The following is a 20,296-nucleotide window of genomic DNA, read 5'->3' on the forward strand; positions in this document are numbered from 1 at the left end:
GTGACTCTAACTAGTGAAGAGTTTTCCCTCTGATTCCCATTGACTCCAGTTTTGCTTGGGCTCCTTGATGCCATACTCAGTCAAATGCTGCCTTGATGTCAAGGGCAGTCACTCTCACCTCACCTCTGGAATTCAGCCTTTTTGTCCATGTTTGGACCAAGGCTGTAATGAGGCCAGGAGCTGAGTGGCCCTGGCGGAACCCAAACTGAGCATCAGTGAAGAGGTTATTGCTGAGCAAGTGCCGCTTCATAGCACTGTCAACGACGCCTTCCATCACCTTGCCGATGATCGTGAGTAGACTGATAGGGCGGTAATTGGCCTGGTTTGATTTGACCATCTTTTTGTGGACAGGACATACCTGGGCAATGTTCCACATTGCCGGGTAGATGCCAGTGTTGTTGTTGTACTGGAATAGCTTGGCTATGGGCGCAGCTAGTTCTGGAGCACAGATCTTCAGTACTATTGCCAAAATATTCATAGGGCCCTTAGCCTTTGCAGCATCCAGTGCCTTCAGCTGTTTCATGATATCACCTGGAGTGAATCGGATTGGCTGAAGCCTGACATCTGTGATGCTGGGGACCTCAGGAGGAGGCCGAGATGGATCATCCACTCGGCACATCTGGCTGAAGATGGATGCGAATGCCTCAGCCTTGTCTTTTGCACTGATGTGCTGGGCTCCCCCATCATTGAGGATATTTGTAGAGCCTCCTCCTCCTGTTAGTTGTTTAATTGTTTAGCACCTTTCACGACTGGATGTGGCAGGACTCTAATGGAGGACGACCTCTATGGATAATCTAATGCTTTATTTAAATAATCTGATTTAATTCATCGTAAAAAAGCTGACACTTTTTATTTCTGTGCTGTTCATCGTCCAGATGTCAGTTTTAATGGCACAATATCAAATGTTTCCCTCTTGTAGTCCCCTCATCATCACTCAGGCAATCCACTCCCATCTAACCTTGAGCTGACTGTTAAGTCGTAAGAACTGCTGGAGGGAGTTGGGGGGTGGGGGTGGAGGCGGGAGGAGATGGCATGGGTGGGTGAATAGACAGGCTAGCTTTATGTCCTTGCACTGAAGAAGGCTTGAGCTCTTTGCAACATGAGTAGAACATGGAACTTACTAAGGGCACGGAAAGGGGTGTGAAATGGAAGATTCAGAAGGGTATGAGCAGGTCCCGTAGCTGTCTAGTGCAGCATGTCGCTGTAACAACCCACATGCCCTTTTTAATTAATGCAGTTCACAGTCGTACATTTGTCTTGTGATCCCTGTGGAATGTGTCATGCTAGATTTAGCCACCAGCAGCTGAGTTGATGGTGTGGGTATAAATAACAAAGTACTGAGCATAGCAGAGCAACAAAAAAACTTGAATCATAAACCATCTACAGAGACAGAGAGGGCGATTTTAACTCTACCTGGTGGTGCTTGGATAGGCTTGCAGTGAAATTTGCCCAATTGGCTTAACCGCCCTGGAGTTGCCGGGAGCTGACAGGTTTGTATTTTAACCCATTGTCATGAACAGGCAGCAAGGGCAGCCACCTAAAACCAGCAGGGTCCTTTTTAACAGGGCCTGCTGGGCTCTGATGATGTCAATTTTTGCTAGGAGGCCTGAGCCGACTTGACATTGTTTCTCACCAGGCCCACCTAGTGCTGGTGTGGGTCAAGGCCAATAGGAGTCCATAAAGGTACATTTAATTTCCTTCTGCAGTCTGAAGGAGCAGGAAATCAGCCAGCTTTTCCCACCCCACCACCCCATCCCCCAAGCTTCTGTCTTCCAAATAATCAATTTAAGATTAAAGGGGTAAAATAAAAGCAAAATACTGCAGATGCTGGAAATCTGAAATAAAAACAAAAAGTGCCGAAAATACTCAGCTGGTCTGGCAGCATCTGTGGAGAGGGGTTCTGATGAAAGGTCACTGACCTGAAACTTTAACTCTGCTTCTCTCTCCACAGATGCTGCCAGACCTGCTGAGTATTTCCAGCCCTTATTGTTTTTATTTAAGATTAATTGGGAGCAGATTGTCTGAAGGATGAATTGTGGCATGGGGGTGGGTGAGTTCTTGTTCCCAAGGCCTTGCTCTATTGTCACATTATTATCCATCATATTAATCAAAAACAAAGTAAATTGAATATTCCTCAACGCCCCAGTGGGCAAAGATAATTTCTAGACTGGTACTGAGTCAGGTAGACTGGAAGGATCCAGGCTCAATTCTCTGTCTCTGTACAGTTAACCGTTCTCAGCTGTTTGGGGGGTTGGGGGTTACTTTGGTCTCTGGCCAAGGGAGGGGACTTCTGATTGCTATACAGTAATGGAATCACGAATGAGCTATGGAGGAGGCGGGCACTCATCCCACCTTAACTGAAGAATCTAAAACAACTCAACCCTGTTGCTGCATTGTGCCATTCCCCAAATAATTCCAGGCTCCAGCACCTCCCACTTGGAAGCCCATTCCAAGTGTAGATCACTCTGTGTGAGGCACAACCGCCTGACATTCTTAGATCTGATGAAAGGCCTTTTGCTTAGATTTTGCAATAATAAAATTAAACCATCCCTTATTGAATTACTGAGACAGGCTCACGATCAAGACCCTTATTAAAAATCAGACTAATACAAACTATTTTGATCTGCTTGAAGTCTTTGACTTTTAAAAATGTTGCTCCTTAAGTTGTGAGTTCTGGCAACAACCATCGGAGAAATAGGTTACTGTACAGGATACCCTAATGTTACATCCAGCCTGCTGCCAATGTCATCGGGTGCTAAAAGCTGTGCTCAGGCCTGATGCCACTCAGTGTGTCGAGGAGACTCAAACATGTGGAATGATCCTTTCTGGGCTGGACTCCTGTTCAGATAGAATTTCGCATTGGCCTAAGGCCCCGAATTCCCCCTTGGGCTATCTCTTGGAAATCCCCTCTGTGCCATTCCACTGAGCGCGGAGGGGTTTTCTATATACCCCACACTCTCCACTCCATCACCCTCATCTTCTGTCCGGACACATCCTGGCATTTTGCTGCTCAATGGAGGCGGAAGTCCCATGGTGGAGGGCTTTCTACACGGGAGTCCTCCCCTGATCCATCGAGGATCTGGTGTGGTGAGTGTTGCTTGGAGTAGTTGTGTGCAATAGGGCTTAAGCAGATTTACGAACTCCCAGACTGCCTGTAGCTTCTGCGGCTTTGAAGAGTTTGTGTTCCATAAATGCCTGAAGTGTGACAGGTTCCAGTCTCTCTCCCAGTCCTCAATTTCTAACTGCACTTCCCACGTCCCTGATCCTTGACTAACTGATGCGGGAAAGCCAGAGGACCTCCTCGTGGGTCTGCTCCAGGGCCTGACCAAGGTGGCCAGCCACAGGTCCAGGCAGCACACTGTCGCGGGATCATTTGGCCCACCTGGCACCTCTCTTCCGCAGGTGTCCCTGGAGAGGGAGCACACAGTGTCTACTGGCATATTTGAGTCCTTCCATGACCAGTGGGCACTGCAGGGACTGGAGTGCATTGTGGACACTGGTAATATTAAGATTTAATTTGATAAGTTTCCTTTGTTTTTATTTGTAACTTGGATTTTATTCTTTGTTCCCCTTTAAATAAGAGATACATTTGTTAATTTGAATTTTCAATTGTGACCAATAGAAGAGGAGAAATGGGTCACTAATGGATGATGGAACCAAATTAGCATTCACAGCTACTGCTGAAGCATCTGGAGTTAATAACAAATCAACTGATGTGAATTCAGCTCCCTATAAGACCAGTAAAAAAAAAACAATCACAGAAGTTCATTTTTTGAGAGATAGAATGGGAAAGCAGCAAATTTATGCTAAACTGGTAAAGAACCTTGCTGAGAGCACACTTGGAGTACTGTGCATATTTCTGGTCTCCATTTTACACTGGAGAAGATGCAAAAATTTTTTTTGCAAGAATGATGGCAGAACTGAGAAGTTCTACCTGTTGGGAAAGATTGAATAGGCTGGGGTTTGCTTTTGTAATAAAGAGAAGGCTGAGGGGTGATCCAAGAGAGATTCTTAAGATTATGATAGGGTTGATATACAGGTGAGCCCACTAGGAATCATAAACATTAGATAGTCACAAATAAAGCCAATAGGGAATACAGAAGGAATATCTTTATCCAGAATGGTGAGTTAGAAGGTAGAACTCACTACCACATACAGTAATTGATGTGAATAGTATACGTGCACTTAAGGGGAAACTAGCTAAATACGAGGTTGAAATGAATAGGGATAAGTTGAAATGAGGTGGGGAGGAGGCTTGTGTGGAGCATAAACACTGCTATAGATAAGTTGAGCTAAATGGCCTAGTTCTGTAAAATGTGATGTAATTCTATGAACATGAGTAATGCCCAAACAATGGGAAATAACCAGAACTGACTACTGAGCAAACTAAATAGATGTCAAATTTAATCCTAAATCTGTTCAATTGAATGACTTTTCCAAGGGTTAGTTAATAGCAGGAGATGATTACAAGGATACAAACTAATCTTTGGGTACATTTGACATTGAAACCAAGAACATAAACATGAGGAGTCAAGAAACATCATCTGGATCCCAGTATTTTTAATCCTTGCTCATTATTCCCAGGCCAGGCTGGACATTGTAACAAAATCAAAAGTAAATCAAGATTTTATTTTTTAAAATGGCTCCTTCAAAAGTCTTAGAAATAGCTTAGAGATATAAAAAACTTCTATTAATCTTTCACTTTTGTTTGCACCTAGGTTCAAATTGAGGTGAGACTACAGGGTTGCAATTTTTCTTTCTATTGGGCTCTCTTTCCCTTGAAGAATTGCATCAACCCAGTTTCCTATCTGATTCAGAGTAATTGGTAATTATTTCACGTGGATTGACAGGTAGTGCAGGGTGTGGAAGGATTGACAGAAATGCAACACAGAAGATGACAGTTTTTGAGCAGCAAGTGATTAAGTGTTATCATGGTCTAGTTATTAAGGAAATTTAAAAGCTTGGATGTAGTGGTTGTTTTGCACAAATCCCAAATAGAAAATAAATGGCAGATACAATTGTAAATTAAAGAAGACATAAGCTAAACATAACTTAAAAGGGCTTCATAAGAAATGTAATTAAAGAACCTTTTGTGCTTGTTCACAAAGTATCAGCTTGGTTCAATTGTTAGCACTCTCACCTGATAAGCATACAGTGTGTCCCAGGCAAACGTGAGAATCTCATCATCTAAGGTGACCCTCAAGCTTAGTACTGGGAGGTGCTGCCCTTTGGTTGAGATGTTAAACTGATGTCCCTCTGCCTATACAGGCGGATGTTCCATTGGCATTATTTGAAGAGCAGGGGATTGTGTTTGTCCTGGACAACATTTCTCCTTCAGAAAATACCAAAAAGTTAGATTTAATCTCATTGTTGTCTGTGGGATTCTGCTAGAAGAGATACGCTGCTGTGTTTGCCTACATAGCAACAGTTTCACAAAATAAATTTATTGCGTGTACTTTGAGATGTTTCAATGACTTATGAGTTGCTACACAACTGGGACTCACTAGGAATTGGGTTGAGAATGTCTTAGCTCATTTTACATTGGGTCTTTACAGACATTACAAAGAAAGGGTGCTTTTTCCACCAGTCTGTGCCCAATTTGAAGTTGAGTTTTAAAGAAGTTGCAGGGCGATGATAGTGAGCTGTCAAGGTGGGAATTCCACCCAAATATTTTGGATGGGAACTGGAATCAAGTTGTAATGACTGAAGGGTCGATAGTAGAGGGCACAAATTTTAGGCGATTGGCAAAAGAACCAGAGGTGAAATGAAGAGAAAACATTTTTTACACAATGAGTTGTTAGGATTTGGAATACACTGCCTGATAGGCTGGTGGATACATGTTCAATAGTAGTCGTCAAAGGGAATTGGGTAAATACTTGACAGAGAAAAAAAACTGCAGAGATATGGGGAAAGAGGGGGAGAGTGGGACCAACTGGATTGCTCTTCGAAAGAGCTGGCACACTCAATCGACCAAATGACACGATTCTTTGTGTACAATTCTGTAACACTTTCTATGATTCTAAGTGCTGAATCCCTGAATTTTCTGCCCTTGACATCCCTTTCCAGTTGGTGCAATGTTAAAATGAGGTTTGCAGTGACAGTAGGATTAGTTGACTTCACCATCTTATGCACAATTAGAGGACACCATTCTAGAAGTAGAGTTCTCCAGGTCCCTGAGGTAATCAGTTACAATCGGCCAGTATTGGTGCTTAAATTAGTATCAGTTACAGGAAGGACAGATGCAAAAAAATTGGCAAACTATAGGGGTTAAAGAACAAGGACAAACCAGTCTCCATTCTTTGGGACACAGCCAAAGCTTACCTGAGGGAATCTATTAGAGCATATGCCTCATGATGGGGAAAAAAACCATGATAGATTACATCTGGAGCTTGAGACTGAAATAGGTGAACCTGAGCATAGACACAATTCAAATCCTGTATTGTTTGCAACAGTAGCTCAGCAGTGTTATGGGGAAGGAACAGGTTGGGGATGGATATAGGGAGAGTATATATATACATATAATGCTCTCCTTTCAAATAGTGTCATGGGTTTTTTACACCTACCTGAGAGGGCAGACAGGGCCTTATCTTAATGTCTCATCTGAAAAACAGCACCTCTGACAGTGCAGCATTCCCTTAGTACTGCACTGGAGAGTCAGTCTAGATTTGTGTTCAGGTCTCTGGAGTGGGACTTGAACCAGCAAACTTCTGGCTCAGAGATGAGAGTGTTCCCCAACTGAGTCACGGCCGACCACAAACAGCCACATCCAGGGTGATTCTCAAATCCTGCACTCCCAACAGGAAGCATGAGTTGATCCCAATTCTCTGATCTGCACTCCCCACTGGTAGCGTGGAGTCATGGAATCACTTCTATACGTAGTATGTTTTTAGAAAATGAAGGCTTTTGTGGCAATTCAGTAGAACACCTTCCTCTACATCAATTTACACCAGTGTCTATACTCATTTGTCACTTCTCAGGGTCTTCATCTTGCGTCACAAAACCGTGAGGAAATATTTATGGGAGGGTTAACCTCTGACGATGACAGAAAAATGGCTGAAAATAATACACAATTGCATTTCTTTTCATGCAGTGTTATTATGCACATACCTATAATTTTATGAAGGTTGTCACAAATATGGTCACAAATAAAGTACTGAATGTGTCTGCTTGAATGAGAATCTGAGTTGTCCCTCACTTGCCTCGCTGGTTTCTGGTAGGCTTCCCCTCCTGATGAATCTACTGGGAAATGCTCTGCCCAGTGTGTAACTAAGTCTCAGGAGCTAGGTACAATCTCCGGTCTTTGCTGAGCTGGTTAATCTCAATTAGAGAAGCATTTGGGGAGCCCTTATGGTTCTGAATAATCTGAGCAAGTTCCCCTCCAAGTCACACACCATCCTGACTTGGAACTATGTCGCCATTCCTTCACTGTCGCTGGGTCAAAATCCTGGAACACCCTTCCTAACAGCACTGTGGGTGCACCTACACCACATGGACTTCACCATCGCCTTCTCAAGGGAAATTAGGGAGGGGCAATAAATGCTGGCCGCATGCTATGAATGAGTAAAAAAAAAATGCACATCTGGGCTGAGAAGGATTGAATTTAACTAAGGATCCCATGACTGTAGAAGATACATCTGTGTGAGACGGCAAGTTATAGTAGAATTGGGCTCAGCTGTAATGCCCCCATGGTTGAATAGAACTGCAAAGCTAATGCTTAATAGGTATTGTGATCCTGGTTGAACCAACAACGGGATACTGACCAATGCTCCATGTTTGTAGGCTGCAAAATTTTAGCACTGAGTGCACTTGGAATGTTCCCAAGTCTTGGTTCTTGCCAAACGGCAATGCTCGCTGCCCTGACTGGGCAAATGGGTTAAGTTCCCACAAGGAGACAGTGCACTCCATATTGGACAAACCAAATTCTTTATGAGCCGAGAAGGTCAGAGGGAGATTTAATAGAGATATTCAAAATTATAAGGGGTTTTGACAGAGTTGGTGGCGAGAAATTATTTCCACTAGCAGGAGGATCAATAACCAAAGGGCATAGCTCTAAGATAATTAGCAAAAAATCCAGGGAGGAAATTAGGAGATTTTTTCTATGCAACAAGTTGTTATGACCTAGAATACACTGCCTGAAAGGGCAGTGGAAGCAGATTCAATAGTAACTTTCAAAAGGGAATTGGATAAATATTTGAAAAGAAGAAATTTGCAGGGCTATGGGAAAAGAGTAGAAGAGTGGGAATATTTGGACAGCTCTTTCAAAGAGCCAACACGTTTGTGTGACATTATGATTTGTGTGTGTCCGATATTGGTGACCTAAAGTAAAGAGAACCAAAGGTTGAATTGACTGGTGAGTTTCACTGAGCCATTAGGGAGCTCTGGGAACTGCTATTTAAAACTCAAATATAACCCTTCGGGCAAGCACATCTTGTGAAGCATTCATTTTTTGGGGACTGACAAAATGAGAGACAACAATTCCTTTAGTGAAAAGTCTTAGTGTCAAGGTGGACTTTTTTTATATCCAAGGACAGAAGTCAAACATTTCTGGCTGACAGCAGAGAGGCAAGTTATTTCTCCTATCTATCGCTAAGTCTAGGGAAGTTCACAAATTTATTTACAAGAGAACAAAGTGTTCAGAGACTTTGTTAGAATCTCATTTCTCAGAGGTCCTTTGTTCTTTATTTTGGTCAAGGTGTTTTCATTGAACTCTGTGACGCACACCATCCACCTTGAGCTCATGTGGCCCGGTTCTCCTTTAGGATGGCTCTTTGTAGATCTAATATTGACTCTGCCTCCTAAAGGACTTCCATTCGCAGCCTGCCCAGCTGTCAGATTTTGGATGAGTTGGGATTCAGTGTTCTTCCCACTCCTTTTCCTGCTCTTCAGGTAAAGAAAGCTTTTGAGAGGCAGAGTTATCCCAGTTTCCATACTGCAAATAAAAGGGACCCTGTAAAGGTAGAGCTGTTGGTCCTAGAAATTTACTGTAGGGGGAGTGCCTGGCCTCCACTTGGCAACTTCCCACAGCAGCACAATTGAAATTGGGAGGTCACAGTGTAGGGTAGTCGCAGGATCAGATCTACACTCCCTCATTCTGTGACGTAGCATACCTCAGCATTCCAAACAGTAGCACTCGAGCAAAATGTTGGTTGTGGTTATGGCCCTTGACAATACATTAGAGGACAACATGGATCAACCCCCTTTTTTTCACAAACATTATCAAGTTTTCAGTAGTCATTCCGCAGTCATTATAAGGTCCTGCCCTTGGCCTGGAAACAAAAACTTTGAAGAAAAAGTTGAAAAGTTTAGGAATGCACCATCTGTGCGTGATCATGTCTTGTTTTTTCCTCCATCCCAAAAAAATGTACAAAATAAATTTAAAATGTTTTTATAGGACAGATTCCATATTTTCGCACCATTCATGGTCCTCAAGGTTGTAGATAAATTTGGTCTTTTGTGAATGAGGTTGGCTGGAGTCCCTCCCTACAGTGTCCAACGTCAGGGTTGACGCAAAGAGGTCGCTTGCAGTCAGCGGCTGCAGATTCCTCTCATCGTCTCTAATGTACTTGCTGGCGTTCCTCCTCAAACAGTGCCAGGTTGTCGTGTACAGGATGAATGCAAATGTCTTCAGTGTGATGGCGATGCTGATGTAGAGGTACCGATAAATCACATTATCGTACAACATACACGCTCCCAGTTCCCCGCAGATTGTGGTCCAGAACAAGCAAGTTGAATCAATCCCAGCACCGAAGATGAGAGGAGGAGGAATGAAACCTGTCAGAGGGAAAGTAGGAAGGAAGAAAATTGCAAAATGTTACATTAAAACAAATAGAAAAAAATTGGCCAACAGGTCAAAGATTATTTAATGAAAGGGTTGACATTATATGTATAATTATTTTTTTTCTCCCACTTCATAGAAGCTGCTGACCCAGGCTGTGTGGGTGGCAGATTGTTAGTGAATTTCTGAGTGATACTTTGTTTAGTTGCCAAGGGGCAGTGAGATGACTTGTAATGCCTCTACTATCTCCTAACTTGAGATGGGCATATTGTGCATCAAACCAGGTGCCCTTCTCATCTGTTTCTCAATTCCACGTAGTGTAGTGTAATGCCCAACTGAACCATAAGGGAAACTGATGAAGGAATTAACTGAAAATGGGAGGCCACTGTGTGGGGTAGTCACAGGCTCAGAGCTGCACCCCATCACTCCACGGTGTAGCGTACTACAGCATTCCGAAGTGTGTCACTCGATCAAGACATTGGGTCCTGAGGAATTGGACCAAAAGTACTTAAGGAAGTGGCTGTGGAGAAATGGGGTTAACTGGACAGCATCCTTCAAAGCTCCTTGGATGCAGCGAGTTGGCGCATTAGTAAATGTGATCCCAATTTTCGACAAAGCAGAGGTATCAACCTGGGTGTTGTAGACCAGATGGCTCAGTGTTGATAATGGGAAAGGAACTTGCACCATTACAAATGAAGCAATTGAGGATCAAGATTTAAAATAAATGAGAACTAGCATGAGTTCATGAGAAGGATGATGTGCTTAGAAAACGTGATGACATTTGTTTGACGTTGTGATCATGTTGGTAGATGGAAGTATGATTGTATGATATATTTTGACTTTCAGAGCATTTGACAAGGTACTCCATGAAAGACATAACAAAGGTGAGGCCCATGGAATTAAGTCACAAGTTGTATAGAAAACTGTCTTTGCATGAAGAAGCATTGAGTCGCCATGAATACGAATAGTTGAAGCCACAACCCGTCATTAATGGAATCTCACGTGGTTCAGTTCTGAAACTTCTGTTCTTCATATTTCCTAATGACCTTCACAAATGTATTGCAATCAGAACTGTGCAGGAAAGTAAGATGTATTGAGGAGAGAAGGGTATCACTCAAAAGGGACTCACATTTCGACAGATGAGCAGCACATGATTTTCATGCAAATGTAAGGTAATTCAAAAAGCTGTTAAGCCCAATGAATCTTAAACACTCAATCAAGGCTACAATCATGCAGATAAGGTAGGAGGAGGACTGGGTGTAATAGTTGAGAGATTATTGATTCTGGTTCAATGGTATAAAGCAGTGGTTATCAGCATATGTTTCATGTATTCAAAATCCCAACTAATGAATATGAAAACTTTGTGGATAACTCTTGAGTACTGTATCTAGTTCTGTATTGACAAGAAAAGGGTGAGAGAAACATTTTCGGACTCAGGTCATTGAATTGAATATTCAATTCAGTGTCCTTGCCATTGTAGTCAATAACCAACCCCCTCCCCCTCCCCCTCCCCCCACCACTGCTGCTGCACTCTGGAAGCTGTAGGCACTATCTCCAGGATGCACTGCAGCAACTCCGCAAGATGAGCTTGTCAGCAGCTTCCCACCCTGTGACCTCTAGGACCAAAAAAGGACAAGCGCAGCAAAATATGGGAACATCACCACCTAAAAGGCAAATACCATCCGCATTACATTCCCATTCCTTTATCGTTATTTTATCAAAATCCTGGAATTCCCTACCTAACACCAGTGTCCCAATTTAGGGACAAATAATGACACCTGCTCTAGTGTCAAATTGCACATCATATAGCAATCTAGCGAATTTGCTACCAAATGAACCTTGTGCCATAGCAATTAGGCAGTAGTCCGGCATAAAGGGAGTGAAGCAATTAAACTTACTGTATTACTTTATGTTACTGACATTCCACAGCAAATCATAAACCCATATTAGAAAGGGTACAGAAGAGATTTCCCAGAGTGTGACCGGGGATGAAGGACTTCACTTGTGACGAGAGATTGGAAAAGTTGGGACCAAATATAGGTTTACAAGATGATGAGAGGTTTTGATAGAGAAAAACTATTCATACTGACCAGTGGGCCAATAACCAGAGGTCACAGATTTAAAATTATTGGCAAAAGATCTCAACAGGTGCTGAGGAGAGATGTTTTTCACTCCGAGAGTTGTCGGGGTCTGGAATGCTCTGCACTAAAAGGTGACAGAAGCTGATTCCGTAAATTATTTTAAAAGGGAGTTGGACAGGTATTTGATGATGAGGAACCTACAGGATTACAGACAAAAAAGCAGAGTTGTGGGACTAAGCATGACTGCACTTTCAATGGCCTCTTTCTGTGCTGTAAATTTCTATGATTCTTTGCTATCTCTCACCAACAGTCTCAACAGTAAACATTCTTTTGGACCTTTCACTGGATAGTAAATGAACCTTTCACCAAAGAAATGCAGCATTGAGCCGTGCTCCATCTCGTAATCCAGGGTCCAGGCTAATGCTCTGGGGACATGGGCTCAAATCCCACCACAGCAGATGGTGAAATTTGAATTCAATTAATAAAAATCTGGAATTAAAAAGTGCTAATCTAATAGTGACCATGAAGCCATTGTCAATTGTTGTAAAATCCTATCTGGTTCACTAATGTCCTTCAGGGAAGGAAATCTGCCGTCCCTACCTGGTCTGGCCTACATGTGACTACAGACCCACAGCAATGTGGTTGACTCTTAAATGCCCTCTGAAATGGCCTAGCAAGCCACTCAGTTCAGGGGCAATTAGGGATGAGCAATAAATGCTGGCCTAGCCAGCGATGCCCACACCCCACAAGTAAATAAAAAAAGCTAAAAAGCAGTTGAATTAATCAAGCTTTCAAATATTTAGGAGGACAGATTAATCCTCTTCTCGCAAATTTTTACTGGACTAATGGTCCAAGATTGTTTCCATGACCAAATCTGATTGGATGCACCGGACTCCCAAAGAGGATCAATGTCATTTAAAATGAACGCCTTGTATTATATGTAACTTCAGACAATTGACTTGATGATGCAGTCTCGTCTTGTTAATTCAAAGATGTCTTTGAATTATGCAGTGGTTTGAATTAAGCAATTTTAATGAAACAGCACAGGAGGTGCTTTCAGCACAATTTAGATTTGAATTAATGGATAATTGAAATTAAGCAAACCATATTCACGTTAGCAGTTTCAAAATCCTTTCTTCTGATTTCAGTAGAATTTAACTTGGATTTAGGAATTTAATACTATTTTTGCAGACAAATTCCTGCCCATTTATTACCCTCCATTTTTGTTATCCTGGAATCTTCACATCTGCCTGAACCAATTTCAGCTTCATATTATACAAATCTGCAGTCAGGTCCCAATCTGATTGTAAAATGCGCTAAATCCCCTTGGTGAGGCAGTCTCAAAACTCAGGACTGACACTGTGTGGAGTATAACTCCAGTCTGGTGTAAAGTTGAGTACTAAAAATGATAGTAGGAGGGAGGCAGTGGTGGAGCTGTGGGTGGGGAGGGGTTTGCTGGTCCTCCGTGGGCATTTCTGTAAACCTTATTTTGAGTAAGTGGACATTTGCATCCATAGTCTCCAGAGATGAAAGATTTAGTGTTCATGGAGCACAACTCAGCTTTAAACGTCTCAGGGCACAGGTCCATAGATTGTTTAATGGTGGGCAGAGTGGGGTTTGAAGTCTGTAACATATATCTGAACCTCCAATTCTGTTGACCTCAGCACCTCTGCATTATGCAAGAAGTGCCGTTCACCCATCACTCCTGTGCACAGTGAACCCCAGTGGCCCCAGGTTGAGCAATGCCTCAATTTAAAAATTCTCATCCTTGTTTTCAAATCCCTTCCTGGCCTCGCCCCTCCCTGTCTCTGTAACCTCTGTCTTCTTTTAAGACACTGCTTAAAACAGACATCTTTGACCAAACTCTTGGCCATCTAACCTAATATCTCCTGATCTATGGCTCGGTGTTAAATTTTGTTTGATACCGCTCCTGTGAAACTCTTGGGACGTATCAACATATTAAAAGCACTGTAAAAATACAAGTTGTTATTGTGGTTTTGGAGGAAATCAGCCAGGGCTCCCACTCCTGATCAATGGCTCCTGCTAGATGTGCTTGTGTGTGGGTATTGGGAAAGAACAGGACATGGGGCAGGTATGATGCCTACTCCCCTCATAATTGATTCATCCAACATCACTTTGAGGGTAATGTCTGACACGTGCTGTGTCGAGTGAGGTTCTCTGCAACTAGGATATGCTTAAAAATGTCCCCCTTCCCCCTGCCTCTGTCTTGGTGTACAAGCAATCAATGGTTACTTGAGTGAGATACCAGATTGTCTTGAGCAGTTGGCCAAGAACCCAAGCAAACATAATATACCCAGAGCTTCACACTGAACTTTGTACCTGAATAATGAACATGGTACTACGGCAAGTGGAAGACAGATGTAAAATGGAGGAGCTGACAGGTTACTTCAGGATTAAATGTGATCACTAATGGAAAACATTGGCCCTTGCACAGGTGACAAGCAGTAAATGTTTCCACCAACTGTTACAACTCACTCTGAGCAATGAATCATAAAATGCTAAGTAGTTTGCTTTTTAATGATTTGTACAAATTGCTGACAAAGCAAACAATTTAGAATTGATCAACATACACAGGAGCGGCTGGGGCATAATGCAACTTCTTGAATTCTTTAAGGGAATCAGACTTCAACAATTTCAACTAAGTAATTGATTTCAATCAGCTCTCTGACACAGCACAGCAGAGTCACTAATGGGAAGGTGGATTGACAATGGTAATTATGGCAGGAAAATTCAGTATTAAATAATATGTGGGTAAGTTCAGCGATTCTAAATGGGTGGTTCACTCAAAGGGAACTTGGATTGGAAATAAAGTTAAAATACAATATTGTAAACTCTCTGAGTAGGACTCCACATGATTGCTGAATTAACCTTTATATCACTAAAATCCTCGACTTTTCTTCAGATAGTGCCACAGGATCTTATTTACATACACCTGCAAAGGCAGTCAGACCCTTGGTTTAATGTCAAGCAAACTGAAAGACACATTTCTGAGAGCGTAGCAGTCCCTCAGTACTGCATTGAAGCATTAGCCTAGATTACACACTCAAGGTTTGTGGGGCTTGAACCTACAACCATCCAGCTTAAAGGCAAAAGTATTACCACTGAGCCACAGGTCAGTTTGAATGAAGAGAGCGTTTGTTACTCCAGGGTTCTTTTACCTGGGGTAGGGTGTTTCACTCTCATACTTCATTTCTCACTTTTCAGCAACACAAAGTGACATTCTTGGCCTTGCTGTCTTCTCTGAACTCAAGATGGAACACCCCTAAAATTGAGCTGTCCAAATTCCCTTTCTATTTTTGAGTCAAACACCTCTTCACCAGTTATCTTGCTGTAAAACCCAATTCTGTCTCAGACATGAATAGTGCTCCTTTGTCTAATACCTATCACACTCCTGATCAAGATACAAGAAAAAGTTTTTGCCTGATGGTAATTCCACTCTCAGCTGAAGACTCCACTCTCTCTTGTCTGTTTAACCTTTCTTGACGCCCTCTGTTTATGGTCATTGCTGCTGTGAACTTTCCTCTGTTCCTTCTAAACTCCAAATGTGTCATTCTACATGCTCTTGCTTATTGCGCTGAAATCAAGGCTGGTTGGCCCATTTCTAACTCATAGTTTATTCCTTCCCAGGACTCAAACATGGCAAAACTCCATTACCCCGGCAATCTTTTAATACCCAAACTTGGTGGCACCTAACCATAAATTCTTGCTTCATCTCGTCTTCTCACCTGCTCTTTTCAATCTTGGTCTTCTATCATGGTCCTTCACCATTTAGCTTTCTCAAATATATAAATATATAAAATAAAAAACGGATATGCAGAAACTCACCGAGCAATCGCAAAAGCAAAAACAGAACTCCCAGCGCATACGACTTCAGCTCGGGATTAACCGCCCTGCAGGAAAACAGGAAACACACGAGCACACTGAGTGTTAATTAACATGCTCGCAATCAATTTGTCCTGCAACTGCATTGCGACTGCTTCCATCCATTGCAATTATTTCTTTCACAAATTACAAACCACTTCAAATAGACAACCTGAAGCCAGAGGGAATATAAAATGAAAGCAGAAGTTCCAGATGGATGTTTGTTATTTTCTGAGTCATTAATTTGCAGCTATGACACCTCTGAACTTTTGATATCTTTGGATACTGGAATTCTTTATAAAATGAAAGATTTAAACAATTTGTTTATTTTCTATTCTGTGTGCATTTCTTAAAAAGAATAGGCAAAATACATTAAAGCCACGAAAGTTGAACATGAAGTTCAATACTTCTGCATTGCCACTCACCAGCACAGCTTTCATTTATTATACATTTTCATTGTCAAATTTTACTGTTAAAAATGTTTTCTGTGTCCAAAATGTAAGAAGTGGAACTTCAAAGGAATGGAATGCTTTCCAACTTCAGGCAGATAAAACCAGACTTATTCAGGCACAGCATGGATTAGGCACAGAATAAAGCTCCCTTTACATTATGACCTCAAGCAGTCCCAAAATATGGCACAGTATGTGTGATGCTAATTAAAGATCTCTACTGTTACATCAGATCAGATATAGCACAGGTTAGATGCAGTGTTGAGTTGCACCAACAATATCCCTCAGCTCCAGCCTCAAGGCTTTCTGCTACTGTATCACTGTTTCCTACATGAGTCATTGCGTGGCCTCTCAGAGATAGATTGACAAATTTAATGTCCAGTTGTGACAATTTTGTGTTGTGGGCCCCAAATCCACTCAGAACTAAATTCTGTGTTCTGAGACTGGCTAAACTCACATAGAATCTTTTAAACCACATCAATCTAGGCTGGATTTGAACCCAGGTCCTAGAGATGAAAGGTCAATGTGTAAGCCAAATACCATTTAATCTTCAGCCTATAATTTTTTCCTTCCATTGTTATATTTATGGTTTTTCTCTAATCTCACAGAAATACACCAACAGAAATGTATAGATTTTAAAGGAACACCAGTGCACCATCTGGTTGGGGCAAGTGTACCTTGCTTAACTGTTCTACAATGGGTCCCATTGCTGATCTGGTGATAGCTGCAAGGAAATCTGTATGTGAGATCCATTGTCAAAGTGAGGAGGTACATATCCTGGCCTGTTGCGTTAAGCATGCAGTCACCAAACTGAGCACAGACTAGGAGTTGAACCTGACAACTCTCTACATGGATTTAGTACTACACTAAACAATGGTGTGCATCCCGCTGGAATATCAGGGCAACTAGAGCTCATTACATTTATTCACATCAATCAAGTAACTGTAGAAGCTTGTGTAGCATGGCATTGGTGCAGTGGGGCCTACCTGATGAGTATAATGATAGCTGGTGTCTGGGCCATGGCTCCAATGAGACTGCAAACACACATCACACACATGAAGGTCAGGAAAGCCTCCTGACAGCCCGGGCTTGGACACTTGCCAGGGATCACAGTGGCGTTCTTGATGGGGCCAATGTTCAGACAAGCACAGGCGGTGAGATTCTGTAAACGTATAATCACAGCGGGGAACAAAAGAAGCTTGACACGGTAACGAGCATTTGAAGTAAGCCCTTCTGTCACTGAGACCCCTGTTGCAGACTGCACCAATCTCTTTAGATATGATCTTCTTATAAGGGGCACAAATCCAAGTGCATTCAGAAAAACTGCTGCATGAAAAGCGCTGTACATAGTTCAGACTGTTTATCAAATGAGTAGGGTTTAACAGATGTCTAGGAACAGGGAAAGGCCAGTACACCCGACAAGCCTGTCCCTTTTTGATAGATCAACCCAACTATGCTACTCAATGTCAACGCTCCCCAGAAATATAACTAATCTAATTCTTGAGCCCCTTATGTTGTCTATTTCAAGGTCCTTCCCTGGTAACTTGCCCCACACCTCTATAATCTTTTGGATCAAAAGTTCCCCAACTTCCCTTCTTACTTATAACTTCTGAATTTTTAATCTTGTGTCCTCTGGTATTTGAAGCCCTCACCTCAGTATTTTTGTCACATTGTTGTAAACATCAGCTAGGCCATCGCAAAGTGTCATTTTGTTCTGAAAAAGAAGCCCAACTTGCTTATTCTTTCCTCCTATCTTAAATTCCTGACATACGGAACATCTCTGTCACATTTCTAACTTTTTCCAGGCCTGCTGAATGGTCATCAACCTGAAATGTTAACTCTGTCTCTCTCTCCACAGCTGCTGCCTGACCTGCTGAGTATTTCCAGCATTTCCTGTTTTTATTTCAGATTTCCAGCATCTGCAGTATTTTGCTTTTTTTCCCATTCGCTCGGGGGATGTGGGCGTCTCTGGCAAGACCGGCATTTATTGCCCATCCCTAATTGTCCTTGAGGAGGTGGTGGTGAGCTGCCTTCTTGAACCGCTGCAGTCCATGTAGGTACACCCATACTGCTGTTAGGGAATTCCAGAGCTTAGGGCCTAGGCAGCTGAAGGCAAGGCCGCCAATGGTGAGAGGATGAAAATCGGGGATAAGCAAGAGACCGGAACTGGAGGAGCGCTGAGATCTTGGAGAGTTGTAGGACTGGGAAACAATACTTAAGTGATACAACACATGATAATAAAATATGAGCAACAATTGTGGGAAATCATTGCCAAGACAGGTTTACGGCTGTGTGGGAGGATTCAGTCAGAATCACACTATCTCACTGCAAACCCTATCATTATTTTCTTACAGCTTTCCTGAAAGATCAAAGTAAAAACAAAGGGAGAAGTAGAGCTTGTTACTCAATTCTGAAATGACACAGCTTTGTTCTTCCAGTTTTATCTCCCCTCTTTTCCCTAAGGCACTGACTCTGACTGGGATGCAGACAGCAGTAGCAGTTCTTTACTTCCTCAGCCAAGCAATCCTACGCAGTGAGTGTTCCACTACAGTCCCTGGCTGTGATCAGCTAACTCAGAGGGAGCTTTATTTAGGGGGACATAGCAGGGAACAGCAGACGCTGTGGGGGAAACGTTAGTTAGGACCTGTTTTCTGGAAGAGAAGTGAAAGTGCGTCTGCCTGAAATGGGCAGCCTGAAGCTGGTCCAAAACTGGGACTTGGGCCTTATTTTAATAACTGCTGCCAGCTGCTGACACCTGGCGCACGTCCAGGGACAGGATGTCACTTTTCCCGGAACCAATTTGGGCTGCTTGCTTCACTGGCTCTCGGTAAGGGGCAGTGTTGGGCGGGGGTGGCACCGGTTGGAAAACAGGATGGGGGGAAATTGTGGCCTGTGGCGGCCCTAAGCAGTGTCGTGGAGAAACTCTCCCTCCTCCTGGTTCCACGTGAAAGTGTATTTAACAAAAAATCTATTTTTAATTGGCAGCTTTTTGCTATGCTCAGGTAGTCCAATTTCAAGGGGTCCTAAAACAGACATTAATGACCTCATTAGCATATTGCCTGATGCCTGTTTGAGACAGCCAACAGGGATGCCTGAAAAATCGCTTAGCCTAATGTGGGACCAGATGTATTTCAGGTCCGATGCTCTTGAATTCCCTGCTTAATCCTTTTAGCCTGTCTACCTCTTCTCCTTTAAGTCTTCCTTCAAACCTACCTGTTTGACCAAGCTTTTGTTTACCTGCCCAATAGCTCCTTGTTTGGGTTGGTGTCAAATTTTGCTTGATTACACTCCTGTGAAGTGCATTGGGACTTTTCATTATGTTAAATGCACTATATATAAATGTTGTTGGTGTATCTTTGGAACATGCGACATAGGGCGGCATCTTCAGGTCTTAGAAGATTCTCGGGCACTGGGACAAGTTCCAGGTCCCTGATGGTGTCTGCGACCCGCACACCTGTGCGATCGTCACCAACTAAGAGACTGACTCCGTGGTTCACCGTCCAATGAATGACAGCGGGTGGCGGGGGAGGGGGGGTGGTGGTTCTGTTCCTGAAGTGAGAGGCCCAAACAGAGGGCCTGAAGATGTGGATGGCAACCAGTCCCACCGGGAGAGGTGAGCACTGATGAAGCAAGTAGGGGACAGCGAGGGCACCTCAGGATGGAGGTGCTCTCTGAAGCTATATGGAAATTTTAAAATGAAGAATGCCCACAGCTCGTGGGCCATCATTGCAGAGGGGGCTTGCTCGTGCTGCTACTGTGCCCCTCTGATCCCTACGGCTCCAGGGTTCAGGGGGTTTTAGAGGAGTTGCTGATTCCACCCCCAACCCCCACCCTGGCCTGCTGTTGGGAGGCTGCCTCCAGGCACCTGCCAGGCTCCAATCTCAGTGGCGGGGGCTCGTCTGATGTCGGGAAGATCCCAGCGATGACATCTTTCTCCCAATTAGTCCCTAAGAGGCTGTAAATGGCTATCTGCCTCTGCCGGGCAGGTAGCTGCTGCCACAGTGCAGCCGCCTCTGACAGGATCGCCCAGAGACGGGAATGGGTCGGGCTGCTGAGCCGATGAGCTATCATCAAATTTTAGTCCCGGTCCCACCTCCAATCCCATTCCC

The 20,296-nt window shown here is 43.1% G+C and overlaps 1 protein-coding gene across 1 annotated transcript in view; it reads right to left on the bottom strand.

Moving 5' to 3' along the window:
* Positions 1-8,077: 8,077 nt before the first annotated feature.
* Positions 8,078-20,296, bottom strand: part of slco3a1a (solute carrier organic anion transporter family member 3A1a) — a 140,902-nt gene continuing 128,683 nt past the window's right edge. Inside the window, exons 8-10 of the mRNA XM_068017642.1 lie at positions 17,174-17,349; positions 15,703-15,767; positions 8,078-9,771 (exon numbers count right to left, since the gene is read on the bottom strand). Coding sequence (XP_067873743.1) covers positions 9,386-9,771; positions 15,703-15,767; positions 17,174-17,349 — 627 coding nt within the window. The 3' untranslated portion in view covers positions 8,078-9,385. The remainder of the gene's footprint in view (positions 9,772-15,702; positions 15,768-17,173; positions 17,350-20,296) is intronic.

The sequence above is a fragment of the Heterodontus francisci genome, chromosome 38, assembly GCF_036365525.1.
Source record: "Heterodontus francisci isolate sHetFra1 chromosome 38, sHetFra1.hap1, whole genome shotgun sequence".
Classification (NCBI taxonomy): Eukaryota; Metazoa; Chordata; class Chondrichthyes; order Heterodontiformes; family Heterodontidae; genus Heterodontus; species Heterodontus francisci.